General features: G+C 34.3%; 1 protein-coding gene across 1 annotated transcript in view; it reads right to left on the minus strand.

Annotated features, from left to right (window-relative positions):
* The window catches only part of DNAH7 (dynein axonemal heavy chain 7), a 221067-nt gene that overhangs the window by 42581 nt on the left and 151754 nt on the right, over positions 1-26732 (minus strand). The window contains exons 48-53 of the mRNA XM_059927531.1: positions 17684-17874; positions 13868-14001; positions 12796-13131; positions 6517-6643; positions 5390-5584; positions 3801-3893 (exon numbers count right to left, since the gene is read on the minus strand). Of these exons, the coding sequence (XP_059783514.1) occupies positions 3801-3893; positions 5390-5584; positions 6517-6643; positions 12796-13131; positions 13868-14001; positions 17684-17874 (1076 nt within the window). The remainder of the gene's footprint in view (positions 1-3800; positions 3894-5389; positions 5585-6516; positions 6644-12795; positions 13132-13867; positions 14002-17683; positions 17875-26732) is intronic.

Below are 26732 nucleotides of genomic sequence, written 5' to 3' on the forward strand. Positions count from 1 at the left end.
AAATGTTAAAACTGAATAAGACCTGCTTGCTCCCAAGACTGAACAGTAACTCCTGAAGTAAATGAAGCTGTGCAAGCTATTCAGTTTGGAAGGTGATGGAATGGAATTGGGTTTGCTTCTGCAATCTGATTATGCCAGCATCAGGTTTATAAAATGAAATCTGTCAGTGACAAAAATTATAGACTCATTTAGGCAGCCATCTTCCCAAAGGCAGAAGAGAAGTTTGTGGTCACCTATGTATGTTTTTCTGTGTCTTGCAAGTCCCTATAGGATTTATCTGAGGTCAGAGAAACATATTAACTTATATTTGACAAGTTTCTTATTGAAAGCTGATTAATTTGCTTTTTGTTTACTGTGAGAAGGCGAGAACTGTGGCCAGAAGCTCTTCATTTTGTAAATGGGCTCAAAACATTCCACACCTCAGTATTTATCCATCTGATATGCTTTTGTCAATAAAACACTATAAACTATTAAATTCTTTTTTTTTTTTAAACTCTACAAAATATTTTATTGCTTGGATGTGCGAGATAAATTTAGGAGGCAGAAGAATAAATACTGGCTTTCAAATTTCTTTGCTAGTGATACACAGAATACAAAAGGAATAGTTTGACAAGTTACAATCAGTTCAGTTTGGGATACATTGTTTGAGTATGAGTCTGAAACTCCAAGAAGAGTCCTAGATATAGAATTAAGTTGATTTTTTTCATACAAAATTATCTAGCACAATATATTGATTAAGCAATATAATGCCAATTTATAATAACACCAAGTTCTCATTATATGTGGATCGTTTCTTGAGCACTCTGAACTGTTACATTGACATACAGTACTTGCCCACTTCCATGCCAACATTACACTAGTTTTATTTTAAAAGTCTTGTTATTGCATAAATAAGTCTCCACACCTTATCATTACCACATCTTCTTCTTCCTCTTCAAAACCGTCTTGGCTGTTTTGGTTCTTTAAACTATTAAATTCTATGGAAGGCGCAAACTCATCTCATTTCTCCTACTGGTGATTTAGTGAGCATCTTTTACATTTTTCCAAACTAGAGCATTAGATAACCTGGCACCTGTGGCTTCTTACCATGGGATGGAGTTGGTTTTGAAGGGAGAGCAGTAGAAAGGAGACAGAAAAAATTGTGCTGACAAATAACATGTACTGTAAACTAGAGATCAAACAACTGCTGATTTTCCTAGGGGAGATATATATCTCATGACTTAGAGATGGCAAAGAAATAAAATCTATGTAGTACTAGCCCAATTATTAGCCTCATATAGCACTGTTCCTTTCTCTGGCATGCTAATACCATTTTGCTTTGGAAAATCATTCTTTTAAAAGCATAATAGTCATATACTAATTTTAAATACATAGATTATAACATCAACGATTTACCACTAGAAATTAAAGCACCTGGCAACAGCAAGATTGAAGGGTTTGAGGTTGCTAGTAATACAAGAGCATACTAATAATTATTTCTATATTAAGGATTACGGGTGTGATAGTATAGATAATGGTAACTAGTTAATCACTTAGGATAAATTGAATTATGCTGTAGTAGCAAACGATTTCCAGATCTCAGTGGTTTAACACAACAAAAGCTTATTTCTTGTCCCAGCAAAGTCATCTGGGTGTCCAGGCAACAAACTCTCCCTGTGCTAGCTCAGCACTGCCACCTGTTTATGGCACTTAAATATCAACATGTGATTCCACAGTTTTGGTGGCAGGGGGGAGTGCCCTGGAGAATCTCACACTGGTAGTGAGATGCTTCTGCCCTAACACTTCTGCTCACATTTTGCTGGCCAAAGCAAGGTTTATGGCCACAATGCCCCCACCTCGAGTGTACTCAGGAGAGGACAACCAAAAATACTGGTGAGTAGCGTTAATGTCTACACTCATCCACCAATCCAAAAAAAACTCTAGACGAGATATGGAAACATATAAGAAAAAGTTACAAGACAAGGTGCTGAAGTATTGTGCAGAGTAGGCAAGAGAAGTATGAAACCTTAAGTTTAACCTCAATTGATTTAAAAACAAACAAAAAGATACAAACAAAAATTCCTCAGCTTGAATATCTAATTCCCCAGTTCCCTCAAATACACTTTAAAAAGAGAGTGACTATGGAAAGTAATACTGGATCTATTTGGTAGCTCAACATATTTTCAGATTAAAATGTCCAATTTTTAAAAACAAACTGGGGAAAAGATATTTATACATGTAACTGCTGCAATTAGGAAACGGCTCATTAATCACTCCTAATTAAACAATATAAAACATGAACAGAAACTTCTTTGTTTATCAAATATTGAGGGGAGAAGGTCAACAGTACATGCAGAGTCATTTAGCAGAACAGCCTTTAGCTTAGAAAACAAAGTAAAAACCTTTGAAAATTTTAATGAAAGGTTTTAAAGAAAGAAGCTGTATTAGGCAAGAGTCTGAAGCATTTCATATTCTTCCATAATTAATAGTTGAAGTGAAAACTTCTGACGCTTAACGCTAAAGTTCTAGTGAAAATTCATTTTTAAAAGGGCCACCAAGGGGGAGATGTTTCATCAGTTTAATAATGATCCTGAGCAACGGGAGGTACTTCCAGCATCTAAGAGCTGGGCAGCATTATGATGTTCAGGGGCCCTCGGCACTTCATGGGTCCCTTCTTCCATAAATAAATATAAAAAATTGTATTTTACAACTATTTTGGTATAATTACAAATATAATACAGACTGATTTATTTTCTCATTTTAAAAGAAATTAAAACATTTTCATGAACCCCTAAGAGTATCATGGTCCCTAGGCCCTGTGCCTAACGGATACTTTGGCCCTGGCTAAGGCCACACTGCCAAGTCAAGCAAGAATGACATGTGTTCATCGAACAGACCATGGCTTACAGAGGAAAGAATGCTGCTACCCTATATTATCACTGATGTGCAGAAAAACTTAAAAAAAAAAGTACACTGCTTTCACAATCTAAGCTCTGCTTTTTCTGTTGTTGTTAGAATGGAAGTATTGTATTATATTCCTTAGCAACTCAAATTCTGAATACAGTAAATTTTGAAATAATTATGTATATTTTTACTCAAGCAGTAACAGTGGACAATTAGAATATTTTGTTCAATTTATTTTTCCAACACTCCTAATGTCTACATTTTCTCAGAGTATGTAGATATCTCTGTGGGTATGGGTCTTTACACTTAAGTGAACAGTTGTTTTTTTAAATGGAAGTTAATAATACAAATGAGGATGTCAATGAGTACTGTAATTTGTTGATATGACAGGTCAGCTGATTCATTGGTTATATAATTTATTATTTAAAGAAATGAAAATTAATGATATTGACATTTTCCTTTGTAGTTAGCAGTGAAGAATGTCTTAATATTCTACTAGCTTTCCAAAAGCCAACAAAAAACCATGTACAGGATAGCATTTGAGGAGCCAGAAAGTCTAGTAAATCAGCTTCATGTAAACCACATTGACTAATGTCATCGAAACAGTAAGAATAAAAATGAGATTACTGCATGTAAAGGAAGTAGATTGTGAGGAATTGGGGAAGCGTATAATAAAAGGAAGAATCATAACATAAATAAAACTATAAAATATAATCTGGTGAGTTACTAATTTAGTGTGGTTTTTATAAATATACACTTTTTGAAAGATGGCTGCATTAGAAGGAAGTGAGGTTATTTCCCCCAGGCTCCTTTACGTCCCCCATGACCCACGATTACATAAGGAAACACGTGTTTGGCCGGACTGTGGAGAGAAGAGGGACTGGACTCACTGAGCTGCTTTCAAAGACCACATTTACCTTGTCCGGTCTCAGGCAACGAATGATAAGCATCCTTTGAAACTCACTTGCTTTATTTTCCCAATCGTCAGGAAAAATCTCATGATGTGGTTCCTAAAATGACAGTGGATATAACTCAATGCTATTTGGAAGACTATTTAAAAGAAAAAAAAGAAAACAAAAACAGTATTTTGACTTTTAAATCGAGTTTTACAGACAACATATAATGACTGAAATCAAGAATGCTAATGTAAATTTTATTAGGTTGGGGCAAAGTTATGAAATAAGATATAAAAAGAAAATTTTAAATGCCACTAAAAACAACAAAACTAAGACATGAATTAAGCGGGTTAATGTCAATATGAATATTAATCAATAGCACAAAATGATCCCTGTTATTAAAAAAATAAATGTGCATTAGATTTTCCCCGTTATTTCTCCCAAGGCATTTTAAAAACCTACCAACTACTCTCGTTATCTATTTATTAAAAAAAACATTTATTGCACATGAAGTAAGAAGGATGTGTGTTATTTCTTATTTTGAAGAATTTTTGGTATTTTTTTTAGAAAGGGATATTTGAGAATGTGTATATCAAAGAAGCCAAAAGAGTGCTATTAAAAATATGCAAGAAGAAAGGTATCAAGATTCCCGGAGGAGGAGTAAACATGGAAAAAAAGACACCTGCACCTTTGAAACATTTAGGAAGGCTATGTGGTATCTCAGATCAGAAATCTCCATGCTTCATCATAGGGAAATTTCTATTTAAATTAGAATCAACTATACACAAAAACATATTTGCCTCTGGGAAATGTAGTTTTGTTACTAACTAGGAGCGATCCAAAAGAGATCCAGTCCAAAATATTTAAATTCAGGTGTAGACACAATCTCACTATCATGTATAATACAACAAACAGGTCACCAAAGAAAAAGTGTTCTCCATGCATCTGGCTCTTTTTCCCCTACACCCTCCCCTGCAACAGAACTGTTGCATATTAAACCCAAGGAAAGCAGAATGTCCAGAGAGAAGAAACAATAGAAAAAATTAACTGGGAATCAGCAAAATATTAGCCCTTGTGCTAAAAGAAAAGTGAGGGAAGGCAACAATTCCTACATATTCTAGAAGGGAAACTGAGTATCATGGTATATGTTAGCTATCTCCAATTAGCAAGATAGGGTCTCATGAAAATTATTTGAGAACTATTAGCTTTTCCCTTTCATCAAATGACAAAAATATTTATTCGTTTGTGTCCTGTATTCAGAAAATCTAAACAATATCTGTTTTATAAAATTTTAACTCATCTGCCATTATGATTGCCAAAGTACAAGTTGATAATAAATAAAAAACCTGGCATGGAAATTCAAAAAGAGTACTTTTAAAGGACCATGCAGCTTTTTTGCATCTCTATATATTTCAAGGAATTTGAATAGAAGTGCAAACAGAACCACCAATTTTGAAGGTGGGGATAGTTTAATCGAAACACTGATTTTAATATTTGACCAGTTTAAAGCTTACTCAAATCTTGTTTTTACTCAAAGATAAGAATAAATTGTTTGACATTATTTTCTCCATTTAAAAACTCTGAAATAAGCAAGAGGGTTAAAAACATACCAAACTATCATATACGTTTTTCCACCCATCCTTTAAGTGCATAAACTCCCTACGAATGGTTTTGAAGGCAGGCAACTCATCTAGTCGACATATTTCGTCCCAAGATTTTTGAGGAAGCCACGTACAAGGGTTGGCATGAGGATTATCCAGTCCAATGCCACCAGTTAGCAGAAATCTCCACTCAGCTTTATTAATCTTTGGAAAACAAAGTAGCATGAAGAGTCAGAAATGAGTTCATCATATACATAGTAAACTTACAACTATTTTAAAAGAACTCACTATTTGATTTTCAAGCCTCAGGTATGGCCCCCATAAAATTCTATAGTTACTGGTATAGCTCAGTATTTATTCATAAGAAACCAGTATATCCATTATAACCAGTTTTCAAAATAGTTCCAGTTTAGATAGGTATTTTTGATAATTTTCCTCCAGAATTACTGATCTAAACATGGAAATCTAAATTTATTCTTTTTGAATATATGCTTTCTTAAATGACTTCTTAGAGTTTTATTGGCTCTAAAAATTGTTGAAAGGCAATCAATCTGCTATGTTTTCAATTATTTTCCATAAAACATAATGAGGTACTGCTACGAAATTTTTGCAAGAAATGCAAAAATAAAGCTTCTACTCCTTCAGAATTCAACTAATACATTGCCATATGAAATCAATAAATCTTAAACACACAATATAAAATAGTGAATTTATACACCTCTCTTCCAGTCTTAAAGTGCTTCCTATATTTTAATAGATTTGAAACATAGCAAAAATTAATGAATGGTATCATTAAGCCCAATGGTTAGATTTGATGAACTTGCAAAAGTTTCTAAAAACATTGCCATTTATACTATTACTTGAAGTACATATATCAATATATTTAGTTAATTTATATGCATACTTAGATTCTGATAGAAACTATTTTAAACTAAAACGTACAAAAATTTAAGTAGTAATAGTTATATAATGAACTCTGCTTAACTTATTTTTCACCTCTGTGAAATTCAATCTAGTTGTGATGCCTTAACTATAATTAACTATTTACAATCCTTTTATATATATTCCCACACAAGTTCATAAATTAATGAATTCACGGTAATATTTTTTTCCCTACAAATTAAAACAATACTGACCGAACGCTCATGTATCATCAGATTTACAGTTAGACAAAAGGAAAAGAGTAGCTTATCCTTTTCAAAGAGGGATCGGCAGACGTTAACATAAAGGGAATAAGTGAAGTGATCCTTGAGAGTTTGAAGCCTAAGGGTCAACAGAAAGAAAAGTAAATAAATAAAAATGCATTATCCTTTAAGAAAAAATGCTCTTGGGGAAACCTATTATAAACCATTTAGATGTGTGCTCTTCTAATAAGCTTTCTGGTCAATTATTCCCCAAACAAATCAAGGATCCTTATTAACTGGGGGCACCAATTTGAGAGCTACACAATGTAGAAACATCTCAGTAGAACTGCATTTTTACTGTTGACTGATTTTTTAAAAAACTTAATCTTCCTTTTGGAAAAGAGTCAACGCACAGTATATTAATCTATTACATTTAACAGTTTTTGGACTATTTCTAACTATAAAGCATTTCTTGGGGTAAAACTGGATTTCTTTATTCCATAAACACTTCCAAATGTTCTATATTATATATTAAATGAACAGACTAAAGTTAATAGCTCCTTTATTAAATTAACATTAAGTTTAGTAGTGTGCTACTCTGCTCATAAATCCGTAAAAGCCAGAGAAATCACAAAACTTGATAAACTACATTTTTATTTACCACATAGACAAGACACAGAAATATGAATAATCACAATATTTGCAGCTAACAACTTCCTAGTAAGTGCTAACATGTGTGATCTGTATTCATAATAATTCTTAACATGTATATAGCACTTTAAGTATTTTCACTAATTATCTCATGAGGGGTAAAGTACCACTGATACAAAAGTTTTAAAAATATTTTTATTACACAGGTTATAATAGTTATAATAGAAATAAACAGTTAGCTGAAAACATTTATAGTAAGCTAATGATTTACATAGATTAATGACCTAAATTAACTAAAGGATAAAGTATCTAAAGGGAAAATTAGCATAGTTTATGATTAAACAAAATTACATTGGTGTTTCTTAATGTGCCTAGAAAAAAAAAATCTAGCAGTATGACCATATCTTGGTTATTTCCAGATTGATATCCTAAGCTGTATATCATCCCCGCTCTAGTTTCTTCCTTACCTCCCTATTTCTTTAACTATTTTATCCCCTGCCAGCATTCCCATAAAAAGAATTACAACAAATTGATATATTTTATTTCTAATTGAGAACTCTGAAAAAGGCTTGGTAGAGAGGGCCTTGAAACTAGTTGCTGAGATACAGTTGAATTCTTTGAAAATTCAAAATAATCATACAATTCCTGTCCCCATTTTTATGCTAATAGATGGTCTTTTCACACTTGGCATTTAATTTCTCTCATGTAACAGTACAATTAATATAGGGTGACTCAAATTTGTTCTCTCTAGAATTAAATAATTTCTGCACTTTAAGACAAACTTCCTCTTGTAGATAGGAAGATCGAAAGGAAAATTATAAGGGTCAATCATACTAGAAATTCAAGTTCATTTTCATTAAATGCCTATACAAATATATTTATTTTTAAATAAATATTTTAAATATTTAAATATTTCTAAATACTTAAATATCAAGTACTTAAAACATTTGATTAAAATGCCAATTAAAATATATTTTAATAATCTGTTACAGTATAAAAGAGGATAAGAATTATTATTTTCAATGTTGATGTGCGGCACAGTGTTGTAAGATAGTCACGCTCCTCTGATGGAATTGTACATTTGAATAACCTTACAGGAAAGGAATTTATATCAGGAGTCTGAAAGAAATGAACACCTGTGTCTGAATTTTGGGATTCAGCCAAAGGAAATAATCAAATGTGGACATTTATATTTATTGCAGTGTTATTTATAATACAAAAGCTGGACACTACTTGCAAGTCTTACAGAAAGAAAATAATAAAGAAAATTATGGTGCCTTCATTAAAAGGTATATTGTACAGTTACTAAAAATTATATTTCAGAAGAGTATTTAATAACATGGGAAAATTATCTTGACAGAAGTAGAAGGAAAAGAAAAAACTCTGTGCACCGGCATGTGTGATCTTACACGTATTTTTGAGAGAGAGAGACAGAGAGACAGAGACTGATTTCAGTTTGGTTCCTGTAACAAAGCTATATTCTAGTCAGATTTTTGTTTCTGTGCTTATTTTTTTGCTAGTTATTTATTTTGCTATAATAAATTCTGATGCATTAAAAATTTTATAAAAGACAGATGATCCTGATTATTATGGCTATTTCATAGTATATACCATAGTAGTTATAGCATAAATTTAGTTATAACATATGTTTGGTATTATTAAATAATAATTATTACGAATAATAACTATCAGAAGACAAACAAAAATGAAATATTTTTATCTCTGAGTAAAAGGAAATTAGAGATAATTTTAGACCAATATTAAGATTCTCAAACAATTTAGTACTCTGGTGTTAATAGTCACATGCTTTCTATGCCTTTGTTATAGGTATAATTCAATAGTTGCCCAGAGGACACGGGTTACCTGATGTTTTTTTGTTTTTTTCCCCCAGCTTTATTGAGGTACGATTGACAAGTAAAAGTTGTACATATTTAACAGGTTATCTGATGTCTATCAATGATTGACAAAAAATGATTTCTCTGAGAACTCTACCTTTAATTTCTGAATGACAGCTAGCTTCTTACTATTTACTAAAAAAGGAAGATTAAGTAGGACTCCTAAAAGAGTCTCCCTTGCTGTAGCCACTTTGGAATTCTGTTTGGCAATATTTATTAATGATATTTTTTGAAATTAATTTATTTCTTTTTTTTTTTTTTTTTTGGCTGCGTTGGGTCTTCGTTGCTGTGCGCAGGCTTTTCTCTAGTTGCGGCAAGCGGGGGCTACTCTTCGTGGCGGTGTGCAGGCTTCTTGTGGTGGCTTCTCTTGTTGCAGAGCACAGGCTCTAGGCGCGTGGGCTTCAGTAGTTGTGGCTCACGGGCTCTAGAGTGCAGGCTCAGTAGTTGTGGCGCACGGGCTTAGTTGCTCCGCGGCATGTGGGATCTTCCTGGACCAGGGCTCAAACCCGTGTCCCCTGCATTGGCAGGCGGATTCTTAGCCACTGTGCCACCAGGGAAGCCTGGCGATATTTATTAAAATGGAACATATGCATACCCGGTGATCATCAATTGTGTTCCTGGATATATACCTACCATACATGTGTACATACAATATCCACGTACAAGAGAGTACAAGACAGCAAAAATTCATAATAGCCCTAAACTGGAAGCCACCCAAATGTCCTCAACAGTAGAGTGAATGAATAATTTGTGGTATAGTGAAAGGACAAATAAAAATAAGAGGTTTACTTTTTTTTATACTGAAAATGTTAGAAAGAGATTTCCCTCTCCTCCTTCTTCTTAGAGCATTTACGTTTGAAAATTTAAAATTATACGTACTTTCTCATCTCTTTGAAATGTGTATAAATTCTTGTGAAAACTAGGCAGGCTTTTTGTCAACTTTATGACCCAGGAATGTCCTTCTCAAAGACCTGAGAGCCACCTTCATGGGCACCTGGCTCCTCATTGCAAAACTACCTCCTGTCATAAAGATAAGACATTTGTTTTTCCTCTGGATGAAGCCAGTTTGCTAACTCAGTTGGTAAAGTCAGGAGAAGATTTCTGTCTTTGCAGTCTCTTAGTGGATTGCCGGTAGATGCGGATCACATTCTGCTTTAATAATTATTCAATAAAAAACTTTTCTTTCTCTACTACTTTGTGGAGAAAATTTCTGGATTGGGAGAAGATTTGCTTTTACACTTGCCCAACAATAATGAGCACAGGGAATGCGATTTAACAATGAAAGTGAATAAACCACTGCTTTGCACTGTGCAATACAATATAACTTTCACAATGTGAAGTGCAAGATGCCAGACAAAAAAGAGCACAGGCCATGCGATTCCATTTATATGACGTTCTAAAACAGGCAATGCTCATCTCTAGTGTTGAAAGTCAGGATAGTGATTACCTTGGGGGATGGGGTTATAGTGATTAGAAGGGGACACAGAGTGGTTTCTGGGCTATTGATAATGTTCGATGCCTTGACCTGGCTGCTAGTTACACAGGTGTGCTCACTTACGAAAATTTATCGAGCAAATACTTCTGGCTTCTGCATGTTTCTGTAAGAGTATTAATAACTTCAATCAAAGTTTTCAAATGCATTTTTTTCTATTTACTCTTTGGTCCCAGAATTATATTTTTAAGATCACTTTAGTCATAAATATGATTTTCATTGTTTCTACATTAAAGGATTTTAACTAAAAATAAAAAGGCACATTTTTTTTTTCTGGATTTCAGTCAAATCTTACATCTGGGGAAAAGAATTTTATTTCCTATAAATCGTAAGGGGCTATATCATAGTTATGAAGAAGCAGATGTCATATTTGTGGCTGAGTCCTAATTGAATATAATGAGGTAATAAAGGAACCAATAACTATTTTTAAAGCATAAAATTGTCCTAATTTTTAAATCTTGTACACAAAATATGTCTTTAAGAGACAAAGCAAAGTTTCTTCCCTAGACTCTAGGACACACCTTGATTTTAAACTAATTAAAATGATAGCATTCTGGTGATCTTGTTGTTTGTTTGTTTTTTTTAAATAAATTTATTTATTTATTTATTTTTGGCTGTGTTGGGTCTTCATTGCTGTGTGCAGGCTTTCTCTAGTTGTGGCGCGCGGGCTTCTCATTGCGGTGGCTTCTCTTGTTGCGGAGCACGGGCTTTAGGCGAGCGGGCTCAGTAGTTGTGGCTCCCAGGCTCTAGAGCACAAGCTCAGTAGTTGTGGCGCACGGGCTTAGTTGCTCTGCAGCATGTGGGATCTTCCCGGACCAGGGCTCGAACCCATGTCCCCTGCACTGGCAGGCGATTCTTAACCACTGCGCCACCAGGGAAGCCCAGTGATCTTGTTTTAACCAAGGTAGAAATTAAGAACTGCAGTGAAAAGCAGAACATCATGTACTATGTTGCTCCATGTGATTAGCTCTGTGATAAGTTCTAGGTTCTAGGAATATTAAAAAAAAAAAAATCCTTGCCTCAGGGAATTCAGGATCTAGTGTGAAAACCAGACATGCATGTTCAAGTCAATAATGCAAAGGGCTGGGAACTTTTCTAAGAAAGGTCACTTAAATTTTTGTTTTCTGTATTCAGTAATCCTTGCTAACCTTGAAAATGTCAGATACTGGAAGAAATAGAGAAATAAACTAAACATTTTCAAATATAATATAAAAAGAAACTTTAAACTCTACCGTCGTGCATTCCTTCTGTAAAGATACCCTCTTCTTCCCTTTCTTTTCTTTCTCATGGGCTGACATTTGAAAAATTGTTTGTTAAGCCAAGTGTCAATCCTACAGCTTCATTAGTCTCATATACAGGCTTGTAAAATAATGAATGACACTAACCAAAAATTGCTCAGTCTAAGAACATTTAAAATTTAGCAAAATTCTACCATGATAAATGAAGGAATTTAATTTAGATTTCAAGAGATGAGCATTTTGGATTTCTAAAAGATAATTCTTAACTGTGGGTGATAAGCAGTAAATCGAGTTTCTTTTGTGGGTAGGAACAGTTAGGAAACTGAAGTATCTTGCTTCGTATTGATTGATAAAGTTATAAAGGGCGAAGGTTGCAATTATTTGTTCGAGAAGTAATTTAATGTTAGACTCTATTAAAAACATGTTTTAATACCAACTAAAATTTATCTCACTGACAACAAATAAAATGAAATTTTATTCTCTCACAGACTAACTATTAAGTAGGTCTTAGTTCCATTACTTACTGCAATAGCCAACAGTAAAATAAGGTATTTTATATAAATAAGAATAACACAATCACAAGATTATTTTTCAGAAACCCTGTTATCTGACAAATTTTATACATGTGTATATCAAAATGTGAATATGTAACTTTTGGAATGCAAGCTTACAGAGGGTAAGAGTCATATCTTTCAGGGGGACTACCTCCTCTTTCCACACCTCCCATCATAAATAACTTTTGCAAATGATAAACAGAAGTAAATGTTTCCTCTTTTTAGAATTATATTATAATCCCATTATCTATTTAAACAAAGTCCTGGCAGACTGAATTTGGTCACATCTGTTCAATTTATAACCCTCAGATTTATTTCTGGTACAATTATTAACCAACTTCACTCTAGCTATGTGGCTGTAAGGTGCACACCACTCTGAAACAACAATGAAGGCCACCGATTACTATTTATTTCGCATGCATTAGCTACTATTACTATTAATTAGTATTGTTTTTACGTACCTTTTTGACAAAATTTCTGATTTCTCTGAATTCTCAATAGACAGGATGAAAAGGTTAATAAACCAGGTCAGTGAGTATTGGTACATGGGCTCGATGTTAGCTAAATCAGCAATAGAAAAAAACAGGATGGAGGAATGAATGGCAATAGGTCGATAGCCCATGCGGGTGGCATCAATCTTTTTCTCTGTCTCTTCTGCTACTTCCTGCTTTTGAGAAATCTCATTAGCCAAAGCCTTGGAGGAAGATAATATCTTAATGGCAGTTTCATCTTCTAATATATTGCCTTCCGAAGATGAAAGAACTTCTAAAATCTTGTCTTCTATTTCTTTTAACTGCCTGGAATAAAACAATTTTCTTAGAAGAAGAAGAAATCATTAAAAGTCACTTCACGTATATGTTCTTTCATAAGAAACAAAGAGCTTGTAACCTTAAGAAATGCATCACATTGTGACAAATATCCGTAACGGTGATGCTGTATAATTAATTTCTTATCTTGCAAAATGTCAAAAAGACAGGCCTTTCTGCTCCACTTCTCTTTCTAATGATCATTTATGTGGTAACTAGAGAGAGATATGGTAAGCCCATCTACTCTGCCATTAAGAATCTCAGCCCCCAATGAATGGAAAGTATCACTCCATTTATTTTCTGAAATTTTTCATGACTTCTAGAGCATTACCCTTTTTACCGATGATATAGATATTACAAGCAGAAAATGGAGTGCAACATATTCATTCAGACTATGCTCCAGTGAAAACAGGTAACCTCAGTTACATAATGAATACTAAAACTTTTGTGCTAAAACTTCGTTGAATAGTTGAAAATATATTGCTTTGACTTGTGGCAGGCCTCTGAATTCTTCCAATGCCTAAGAACTTGTATGTAAAAATATACTCTGCAATGCAATTTTCCAAATTAACATAGAGACTCTGTAATACCATATATTTTCCTCTTAAGTCTTTCCATTCAATGCATCTACTAAACCTAACAAAGTAGATCTTTAAAATGTACTTAATTGATTCTAAGTGATCTTGAAACAAGTAAGAATAATTCTGTGTTTTATAACATTTAAAACCTTTTGTTTTCAGCTCCTTGTAATATCAAGGCTTGCTTTTCTTCTTCAAGGTCTGGCCTTTCTCGTGCCACCACAATTCCCAAAAGCTGATCCTGCATTCCCTCAGAAGTGATCATGAAGTTTAATAGTGTCACCTATAAATGAAAGAGTACACAACAATTACATCACTATTTCTGTTGAGAAAGCCTCAACAGAGAAAGCCTCTGCTTATACACTTCAAATTCTGATCTTAAAACTGACTCTATTTACCATGGTAGTATATGTGAAAGTGGAATTTGTAGAGACTGTGATTAAGGGTATAGGCAAACTGGACTGTTGGATTAAAAACCCACTGAAGTTTCTCATGGTCATAAATGTAATACTTCAGAGGGTTTTGTTTGGTGATCAATTTATTCTTATTTCAAATTGGTCCAATTTCTGACTACCTTTTAATCCCCAAATCAATTAGAATCAGGCTGGAGGCCATCCTTCATATTGGCTGGACTAGCTGATTTATGTTTTAAGGATCCCAGTGGTGTCAAAAAGCAAAGGAGATCTTACAAAGACATAAGAGAAAAAAGAACAATTACTTGTCATAAGTATATATGGTATTCACAATATGACAATCATATTACATATTATAATGATATATACTATAATATCATATTACAACATAGCATATATTATGTTGTATTATATCATCATATTAAAATATGATACTCAGCCACTACTATGAACTAAGGAATATACAGTTCAACAGTGTCCATCAAGATGCAGTCTGCTAACGCTGCTTCATCCCGGTATCTAACGGCTCTTACAGGCAGGTCTCACTCTGTTGCCCACAACTTAAAATACCTCCTCTCCTGAGTCTTTCCCATAAGTGGGAAAGTAATCATGCTTAGGTTTCTCTTTTTAAAAAGCAAAAAACAAGTCATCCACACAATCCCTTTCAGCTACTGAACGATCTCTCTTTGTGCCTTCATAACTATATAACTGAAAATGTTACTTGTATATGCTTCCTGTCTCTGCCTTATTTCATTCCTCAGCCCTCTACAATCTGCTCTCACTCCTGCCTCCGCATACCCATCAATACACACAGCAATAAACTGCAGAAACTTTCTGGCTCTGGTCACCAATGAATCCATAAGCCGATAAACACTCGACCTCGGCTTAAGCTGACCTCCCCCGCCCCCCTGCTTTTTTAAGCCTCTATTTTGCAGTCTGCCTGCCCTCATGTCTTGAATTAAGGTCTGCACCTATGTCCTGAGTATCACTTCCCATTCCTCCCTTTCACGTGCCTTTCATTGTAGCTAAGCTGAACTGATTGTGAAATCTCAGACACACACTATGAAACATCTGCACGTGCTTCAGCCCTGACTGAGGAATGGGAGAACTTGGGTCTCCCCACTTTCCCTGGTAAGAGAATATTTCCTCTTCGTGAACAGAGTAACTTTGTTTTTGTGAGAAATTTCCTACCTGTGATCAGGAAGTGTGAAACAGCTCCTTGCTGTACCCTTGTGAAGGCAATACCCTCCTCTGCCCAAACCCAGGCACCCTCTCCATGGCGGTGTCCTCGGGTTAAACCTTTCCCCCTGGCTTGCCCCGTGGCAGGCCTTGGATGCCACTAAATGTAGATTCCATGGGCATAATCATAAATTTATGTGGAATAATAAGCAACAATTCTTGAAACTGAGCAATTAAAAATGATTCAATGTTGTTATGCAATTCTCTACTGCTCTGGCATTTATTCTTGGAAAAATTATCATTAATGTTTTCAAGACATTTTTCCTGTTGGCATGAGAAACCAAGTGCACAGGTTACACTTGCTTTACTCTCCAAACCATCGTCACAGTGCTTAGGGAAATGTATGTTTTACAACTTTTACCTCAGGCACAAAGAGGTATTCATTCATATTCCATTAATGTTAGATGTTTTGAGATCAAGATTTTGCAAGTCTAGCCATTTGCTCACAAATAAACATTTAAAATCATACAAATATGATTTCATAATTTTATTTTCATTTAGATTCAAAAGAACTATAGCAGCACAATACCATCCCTTGGGTACTTTTGAAAGCAAAAGGTACATAAAAGATCCTAAAAATAAGATCAAGAGGAAGAATTTTAATTTGTAAATGAAAGCAAGTAACTGCCTCACTATGTTTTCTAATCCCTGTTTAATCAATCCCAGCAATTAAAAATAATGAAGCAATAAGACACTCTAGAGATATGAAGGATTTCAACACTGAATCATAAAATAGTTTCCTCTCCACAGTGGTTTATGACTTCTACTATAACTAGTTATTAGTGTACATAAATTATTATTTATGTTATTTGTGATATTTTCATAAATTTTAATGAAAAGTTAAAAAGGTTTTCCATGCGATTTATTAAAATTTTTGTTTGGTAATGCAGCTTTGGGATTTATTTTCTTTTATATGTCATTCTTTTTCACATATATTTAAAAGTTAAATAATAGTTCTAATAGTTAACTCTCATAACACTATTGCTGGGCCTTATTGCAAGCATTTTACATAGATTATTTAGTCTTCACATCACTCTATGAGATAGACATTTATTATTCCCATTTTATAGACTAGGGAACTGAGGCACAGAGAGGTTAAATAACATGGCCAAAGTCACACAACTGGCAAGTGACAGAGCTGGGATTTGAACCAAGGGAGTCTGGTTCCAGAATCCATGCTCTTAACTACTAGCAGATACTGCCTCTCCTAATAGGTGAATACATGACCCAATTTTTAGGTGTTTAGAAAACATGTTTATTTTAATTAACTGAAAACAGTGGCTAAGAATGTTCATATTTTAACACTGTGTCTTTCAAACTAAGCTCAAGGGTTACCCCACCTTCCCCCAGTCTTCCTGACTTCCCTAAAGGTCCAGTCTAAAGTGTGTCCCCTATGTCTTCTGTCCCTCTATGTCTTCCTAGTCATAAATACTGTCACTTGACATACAGCTTATTTACAGTGTAAGCCTCTCGAGAGCAGGGACCATGAGTATTCACCTTGGAGGGCATGAATTATGTCATCTTAGTGCCTCCTCTGGCTCTACAGAGAGATGCCCATGTTAATTTAAGTATTTCTAATAAAGGACAGCATTTGGATCCTCTGGATAAATCTTGCCTCTATATGTTTCTTTCAAAATCTGAATATTTCTTAATGTTCCCTCCTCCTAGCTTCTATAAATGAAAACTATCCTTCCCTTCCTCATTCGCTCATTCTACAAACATTTATCAAACATTTATCAAGTGCCAACCAGGGCTAAGAATTGGGAATAAAAAATGGACTAACCTCCAGAAGCTTGGTTACAGATCAATGTCTCAAGTCATTTTAGTCACTGACTATAACTTTGAACTAACTTTACTTTTTAAAGGAATTTTTAGTATTTTAAAAGAACGAGTGATCTAAAACAGTTCCTTTAAGTAACTATATAAAATCAGATAGCAGCAACCTTATTCTGAGAAAGAAGAATGGCGTTCTGTTCCTGAATTCCCATTCTAAGAATTAGCATATTGTCATTTATTACAAAGGAAAAATGTGCATATATGTCATCTATTTTTAACAATGAAAAATCTAAGAATAATATCAATTGCAGAAATTAGATTCTCATGGTCTTTTTTCACTGCATACTGAAGGCTCCTTTATTACTTGCATGCACATACAAAAGCAACATTTGGAAATTATTATAGCAATTTCAGGAAATGCCAAACAAGGACAAAATCCATTTTACTTAGGAAGACCTGTTTTTCTTATGGCTCAGGAGGAAAATACAGCCATTAATTGTAAAATCTGGTAAAGAAACATTTATTTTAGATACTGGCCTTTACTGAAGTTTCAGGAAGATAATGAGGATTTCTTAGCTTGGTAGTAATATAGAAGCGGAAGTCTGGAGAATACTCAATGGTAGAGTCCCCAAGTCGGATACAGGTGCTCCCACCCTGCTTAAAGGTCTGTTTTAGTAGAAGAGGTTCCAGGATTGGATCTAGTTCTTCTCCAACATTTTCTAGCAACACTGGAATAAAGTCAGAAAAATATTTCATGTTATTTTAAATACTGACTGTAAACCTTCAACCTTCCAAATTCTTTCAGCCTTCTAAATTGCTGCTGTTTCTAGTTACGCATAAAACTATTTTTGTCTTCTGAGTATAAAGAAATGATGCCATACCATCATTAAAAATTCCACAAATGACAAATGCTGGAGAGAGTGTGGAGAAAAGGGAACCCTTCTTGTACATTGGTGCTGCAGCCACTATGGAGAACAGTATGGAGGTTCCTCAAAAAACTAAAACTAGAGTTGCCATATGATCCTGCAATCCCACTCCTGGGCATATATCCAGAGAAAACTCTTAATTTGGAAAGACACATGCACCCCATTGTTCATTGCAGCACTATTTACAATAGCCAAGACATGGAAACAACCTAAATTGTCCATCAACGGATGAATGGATAAAGATGTGGTACATATACACAATGAAATACTACTCAGCCATAAAAAGTGAAATGCCATTTGCAGCAACATGGGTGGACCTAGAGATTATCACACTAAGTGAAAGTCAGAAAGACAAATACCATATGATATCACTTATATGTGGAATCTAAAATATGACACAAATGAACTTATCCACGAAACAGAAACAGACTCACAGACATAGAGAACAATGGGGAGGTGGGGGGGGGAGGGATGGAGTGGGAGTTTGGGATTAGCAGATGCAAACTATTAGACAGAATGGATAAACAACAAGGTCCTACTGCATAGCACAGGGAACTATATTCAATATCCTGTGATAAACCATAATGGAAAAGAACGTGAAAAAGAATGTGTGTATAGATATATATCTGAATCACCTGGCTGTACAGTAGAAATTAACACAATCTTGTAAATCAACCATACTTCAATAAAATAAATAAATAAAATAAAATGGGTAATTGCCAAAAGAAATAATTTTAAAAAGAAATGATGCCATAAAAATAAATGGATGTATGTGGAAAGGGCTTCATTGGTGGGGTTATCTGGTCATCCTGCCTGCTTCCATAGTCTTAGTCAGAGTGCCACTCAGGACTCACCCCCGATCTGGGATTCACTATATGCCCAAGTATGATGGCAGCGAGGTATAAGACACCAGAGAAAAAGCATTTTAGTTGTAGTTATTTAAACGGTTACTATATTTTTCAATTACAAAAGTAACTCACACTTATTGTAGAACATGTGGAAAATACAGAGAAAAAATAAAGGAATGTTAAATTAATTAAACAAGGAGGCCATTAGACTGAGACGGCTGTAAGGTGTGGTAGCTTACATAAGTAAACCAAAATTTAAGCCTGTAAATGCCTCAAGGTTATGAAATCAAAACTCGAAGGACAACCAATCACAAGCAGCCAAATAGGCTTTAAACTGTAGTCAATCAAATAGTTTCCTTTCTTTGCTTCCTTACTTTTTCTGTACAGTATTCGTCTTTCCCCAGCTCCTGTTGGAGGGACGCTCCTTATCACTTTTGGTTTGGCACCTCCTGGTTTAAATGGATTTTTGCTCAGACTCTCAAAATTTTTGACATGCCTCACTTTACCTTTCAACAGATGAAACTGAAAAACAACCTCTAGTCATATTTTCTTAATCTTTCCCTCCCCAAAATATTTTACATAATTTATTCATAGCATATATAACTTGATAGAAAAATGACATAAAACTACATATGAATTTAAATATTTTTCTTTTCAGTATTTTTGATTTATCTTTTTCTATACACAGTTGAGACTAAACAATATATCTAATTTCATATCCTAATTATTTTGCTTGACATTATAGCATAAATATTTTCCCATGTTACTAAAAAAAACAATAAACATGCTTTTAATTACTGCATAATAGTCTATAATATTAATGTTCTCTCATTTTTAACCAATACTCCATTATTAGATATTTGGATTGTTTCCTGTTCTCAAGATTATAGGTAGCACTGTCTACAACAACTTTGTGTTATACAGTATTTTCTTATGAAAGCATTCTAGAAAGGGAATCCCAGATCAAAGATCAGTGACATTGCTAAGGTACTTGATACATTTGCCAAATTGAAGTCTTACATTTTGGTGTTTGGGGTGCTACCATAGCCAAACTCGAATCATGGCATTTTGTAGGAGTCCTTTGAGGGACGGGATGTGCACTCTGGATGGGAAAGCAGCAGCTCAGGGCATTGGGATGACAGGTATTTGGATCTCTGTTGCAGCACTTCTTCCCACAGGTTACTCCTGGCTAAATAAAGTCCTAAAATTGTCTTGTCAATTTCCTTCGCTGCTGAGACTTTAACAGAAACAGGTATGTCAGATGATTTTTAAATTCATTATAATTTTCTGCTTGAATAAAATGATTATTTTTCATGGGTAAATAATATGAGTGCATGATAGTATATTAAATACATTAATCTATTGTTTAGATTGTTCCCATTTTTCCAACTGTTAATACTGCAGTGAACATCTTTTTGAATAAACCCCTGTGTTCATCTCTGATCACTTAACCAGGCTGGAGTCCTAGAAGTGCAATTAATGGTCAACAGTTACAAACATTTTAAAGGTTTTTTATATTGCCAAATTACTTTCCTGAAAGGCTGTAGAGGTTTCAGAGTTGCAATAAGCACTCGCTCTGCTGTTTTTAAACCTGTTTTTATATAATATCACTGTACTTACGAACACTAGGCATCATGTTGGCATTTTATTTTGTCATTATCCTCACAACTTTAAAAAGCATCAGGGGACTTCCCTGGTGGCGCAGTGGTTAAGATTCCACCTACCAATGCAGGGGACACGGGTTTGAGCCCTGGTCCGAGAAGATCCCACATGCCGCGAAGCAACTAAGCCCGTGCACCACAACTACTGAGGCTGCACTCTAGAGCCCGCAAGCCACAGCTACTGAGCCCGCGTGCCGCAGCTACCGAAGCCCGCACACCTAGAGCCCGTGCTCCGCAACAAGAGAAGCCACTGCAGTGAGAAGCCTGTGCACAGCAATGAAGAGTAGCCCCCGCTCTCCGCAACTAGTGAAAGCCTGCATGTAGCAACGAAGACCCAACACAGCCAAAAATAAACAAATTAATTAATTAATTAATTAAAAAAAACTATCAAATATTATTACCCCAGTTTTACAGATGAGGAAACTGAAGCAAGGCTACTGTAGTAAAATTTTCAGTTAAATCATCTCATGAATGACAAAGCAGGAACTTGAACTAAGCAATCTGGCTCCTTACACAGCTCTCTTAACCACTGTGTGATACTGCCAGCATTAAATACTATAGTCATGACTTTTACAATTTGATAGGTAAAAAATATTGTTAAAATTTGTATTTTGGGCTTGATGTTTTAGGTGCTCTTTGGCTAATTATACTTTTTCTTCTAGAAACTGTATGCTAAAATATTTGCCCATTTTCCTATCGTGGGGCCTGTTTTCACCATTAGGTTCAGCGGCAAGTGATTAAAAAACCCCAAATAATAGTGACACGAACAAGAAGGAATTTATATCTCATGTGAAGAGGAGCCTGAGGTAATCTGTCCAAGACTGGAAGGACAGTGTGTCTAAACTGTCAGAGATCCAAGTTCCTGCCATCTTGCTGCTTCACCAGTTTTGGCATACAGCTTTATCTCTTTGGCCAAAACAGCCTTTCAGAGAACATGCACATTGCAGCCATCAGAAAAAAAAAAGAAGAAACAGAAAAGGAAGAAGTATCTTTTAAGGATATTTTCTGGGGATCACAAATGGCACTTCCACTTACATCCTGATGGCCAGACCACAGTCACATGATGACAGAAGTTAGGAAATTTATTCCTTTACTCTGAATGCAATGTGCCCAGGTAAACACAGGGGGTGCTAATAGTAAGGAGGTGAGAACGGTTATTAGGGAACAATGGGCACCAACTGTCACAATGTGCTAGTTTTTTAAACTTTATTTGTATTTTTTAATATTGTTGATATTCTCTCTTAAGTTTCTTTTATATAATGTTTCTTGGATTAAATTATAAATTTGTAGAGTCAAATCTATTATTCTTTTCCTTTTTATCTTTTTCCATTGTGTATTTTCTTAGAAAGTTCTTTCCCATCAAAGACAACTTATTCCCCTATGTTTTCTTTTAGGATTTATGTCTTCTCTTTTTTTCTTTCATATTTAACTCTTTAATTCATCTGGAGCACATTTTGGTGTAAGATGAGACTATGACTTGATATGTTTTTCCACAAAACCAATTTTTGCAGCACCATTTGCTGAATGACCTATCATTTTCCGTTGTTTTATAACGCTTACCTTCTAATGCATTAAAGGCTTACATGTATCAATATTAGAGTTTATTCCAGAACAGTTAATTCCAAATTTACTCTTCTTCTGAATTTTTATTACCCCTGTACTTTCTTCTAGGTTAACTTTAGAAATAATAACTAGTATTATTTCTAAAATGTTTATTTCTGAAAGTGTTGATGTCTTCACAACATTTAGTTTTCCTATCAGTGAAAAACTGATGTCTTACTCAAGTCTTCTTTTTTTGTGTGTGTGAAATTTTCTCATTTTTTTTCACTATGCACTGTTAAAGTCATTCTAAGTTTTTGTTTCAGATAGCTTTTCAGTTAATTCTTTTTGGTTTTCTAGATGAAATATATTATCTACAAATATGATAATATTGTTTCCTTTTTCCAAATATTATAGCACCCTCATTGAAAAGAACTTTCCTAATAATGTTAAACAATAATAGTGATAATAGATATCAATTTCTCATTTTTATTTTTACATGATCAGACTTTTAAAATCTATTAATTTGTTAGAGTGTTATGGACTGAAATTCTGTTCATGAAATATTATAACATCTAAGTTTTGCTTAATTGCCTCAACCTTTAACAATTTCTGCATAAAATCTAAAATTTAAATTATTCTTTACTAAAAAATGATATTATACAATTTCATCCCTTACTCTCCCTAAATTGTTTTAGTTTCACAAGGAATTAAGAATGTCTACATTAATATGTATAAATGTCTTTTTTCAAAGCTAAAATATACACTATAAAACTTAAGTATTACAGACTTGATTCTTTTCCCCAAAAGTGAAAATTTATTCCCTCACCAGTAGAATAAAGTCTTAAGCCTGTTAGGAAAGATTTCTATAGCGTCCATATTTCAAAGAAATATGTTCTCAGCATTGAATATTTACTCTATTATAAGCCTCACTGGAAAAGCAAAAGTATTCTAAGCTTGAAAACAGAAAAAAACAAAAACAAAAAACCCCAAAATCCATATATACATGAATTACCCAGAATGCTCTCAATTTATTGACCCTAACTTTTGATTTCTTTCACTTTTAATTAAATCAAAGTATGTTTCATGTTAAAATACAGGAGAAAATTTATGAGACAGGCTTCTCTTCATATTTCTATCATCAAAGTTAACAATATTCTGGTTTATGTAAAAACCTCCTTTCCCATTCCCAAAAGCCAGCCCATCACAGTATTTGCAAACCTTGTGGGAAGCCAAGACTGGGAATCCAAACACATGGCTGCTAATGTCTTTGAGTAAGGCAGATCATCTTGCTCAAAGCAGTTGTTCTTAGCAACAAAGAGAACCAAGTATTCTTTTCATATTTCTTTTGCATTTAGGATATTATCTGATATCAGTTTTTTAATTATGAATTATCTACATTATCCTATGTTAGACTTCAAACTAATAGGAAAAAATCTGCATAGTATGTTCAGCTGTGCAGCATATTGTATTCAAAGTAGATTAATCAATTACTGGGTACCCTCAAAGAGCTGGAGTTGAGAAACATTTATGTACACAATAGTAGGGCAACCATAGAAATCTGTAAAAGCTTCAGCGTTGGCACTTCATTGGAGAGGTTAAGAGAGATGTCACAGAAAAAGGTGTTTGAGCCTCATCTTAAAAAGGTGTTTGAAAATTAAAGTAATTCACCAAATGGATGGAAGAGCACAGACGAAAGCTAAGAGATGAGAAACAGCCCCATGTTGTTATATGTACTGCCTGCCCCCATGTACCCTGTACTCCCATCTAATCCTCACCCCACGTGTAATCTCTGTCTCTCTCTTTAAACCAATAAGCTCCAAGACAGCAGAGATCAAGTCTGTCTGTGCGTGCTCTGTTTTCAGTGGCACACGCTACTTGCAAAATAAATATTTGTTACGTGAATGAATAATGAACAAAGAAATGAGCAAATGAAAGAAACATTGAGCCAGAAGTAGTTTTGCCTCTCTGATACGTTATATGCAAGGGGGGGAAGAAAAGAAAGTGCTAGGAGATAAGATAAAAATAAGGAAGGCTCAGATAATGCTAGGTTTTGCTCTAAATGCAAAGAATTTTTTTCATAGAGTTAATGGAAAGCCATTAAAAGCTCCTCTATACAAGTTGATTTCTTTTTAAAAATTAAAAAAATATTCTTTTATTCTTCCAGTTTTATTGAGGTGTGAACAAATTGCCTTATCAGCAATATTAACATGAATAACATCCTAGGGCACACCTTATCCATTGGTGTAGCTAATACAGATATACCTCTGTTTTCTAGAACATTGGCTTTCAAACATTTTTTTTAAGCAGCAGGAGACTTTTTTTCACAGAGGATTTTATCTTAAAACTCAATATAAGCAACAAAAAAAGGGAGGCCTGCTCTGGTTGAAGCAGAGGCAGGTGGGTGAAGCCAAAACCTCTGCCTTCTCTACCCAGGCTGCCTGCGAGGGATGAGAGATCAGAAGGCAGTGTCCTGGAATAGGTCAAAATCTTAAGAGAACTTCTTAAATGGAAGAGTCTTTAACTGCTTATGTTTTAAAACTGTAACAGTAGCTGATTCTTTTACTTGAAGGTTAAATATAAAAATAGTTACAAAATCTGCCACCTGTTTCTCTTTCTATCATAGATTTAAAACTTTTCACTTCTCTCTGATGATTAATGTTAGAAGGCATTGTGAATTATCATTATCCATTTTTAAAGTTATTTCATTCCAAAAAGTAGGTTAAAGCAACTGTGAGTGACACAGTAAACAATGAACAAAGGCAGAAGACGTGGGGACTAGTTTTAAGACTCCCCTTAACTAGAGATACAGTCTTAGTTAAGCCATGTAACTAACATTCTCTGTCACCTTACCTTGTTAATAAAATGTAGTGGTTATTTAGAATTACTATTGGATTTCAGATTTTTATGGCCACAACTCCAAGTAAGAAATACATTTTAAATCTTTATCAAGTACACACATATGCATAAAACTTCTAAAATTTCATGAAATAATGCTTACCTTTACTCCATGCTATGCAGCTTTATATGTTCTATTCCATTGCGTTTCATTTAAAAACGCTGGTCATGACCCACTATGTGGGTTCTCTCTCCCACAGTTGTGACCCATAGTTTGAAAAACACTGGACAGATTGTATGGCCCTTTCCTCTCTAAAATGATGCAATACTAACATCAATATATGTGACTGTGATCATAGAGATCTTCAAAATGTCAAGCACATGGTAGATGCTCAATTATTACTTGTTTTTACTGTGTCAACGAAATTCTTTGAATATTTAAGTTAAATTAAGTAATTTTAATTGAAGTATTTAAGGTGCCAATCCCTTCAAGAAATTTTCCCTTATGTAGAACAGTATGGAGGTTCCTTAAAAAACTAAATATAGAACTACCATACCAACAGCAATCCCACTCCTGGGCATATATCTGGAAAAACCATATTTCGAAAAGGTATATGCACCCCAATGTTCGTTGCAGCACTATTTATAATAGCCAAGACATGGAAGTGACCTAAATGTCTATCAACAGAGGAAGAGATAAAGATGATGTGGTACATATATAAAATGGAATATTACTCAGCCATAGAAAAGAATGAAATAATGCCATTTGCAGCAATATGGATACCTAGAGATTATCATGCCAAGTGAAGTAAGTCAGCCAGAGAAAGACAAATATCATATGATATCAGTTATACATGTAATCTAACAAAAAATGATACAAATGAACTTTTTTACAAAACGGAAACAGACTCACAGACATACAAAACAACCTTATGGTTACCAAAGGGGAAATGTGAAGGGAAGTTCTAAATTCGGAGATTGGGATTAATATATACACACTACTATATATAAAATAGATAACTAACTATATAGCACAGGGAACTCTACTCAATATTCTGTAATAACTGTATGGGAAGAGAATCAGGAAAAGAATGTATGTATATATATGTATAACTGATTCACTTTGCTGTACACCTGACACTAACACAACATTGTAAATCAACTATACGTCAATAAAAATTAAAAAAAAAAACTTCCCTGATTGCTCTAAATATTCATAGCTCACCATCTGTGTCTCTCTTATTATACAAAATAATTATGTATGATTCTAATATAATTAAGAGATAATAAAAAAAGAGATAATATACATAAACCACATAGTAAATCCCCAAACAAAAAATATAAATAGAGCTTATCAGACACTGTTGTAAGTACCCAAATTACAGTAACTCATTTCTTCCTCACACTATATGGTCAAAGTATAAATGGGGAAACTGAGTCTCAGAAAGGTCACTGCAACCAAGTACTGAGTAACAGAGGCAGGTACTCTGATTCCAGAAGTGCACAGTGGTCCTAACAAGGGTTAGTGAAGTATGTCCACTTTCTATTTTTATAACAGTTACATATATTGTCTGATCCTGCCCATTTAACAAGCAAGATATTTGATAGTAGAGAGCAGGTTGTCCCTTTTTTGGTAACTCCATATCATTATACTATACTCCAAGAACACCAGTTGGATGAATGAAATACTATTTGTGTGTCTGTGTGTCCATATATATAAACACAACATTTTGTAGGTAGACATAGATTTTTTTTCATTTCATGCTCACCCAAA

This window comes from Balaenoptera ricei, chromosome 7 (genome assembly GCF_028023285.1).
Source record: "Balaenoptera ricei isolate mBalRic1 chromosome 7, mBalRic1.hap2, whole genome shotgun sequence".
NCBI lineage: Eukaryota > Metazoa > Chordata > Mammalia > Artiodactyla > Balaenopteridae > Balaenoptera > Balaenoptera ricei.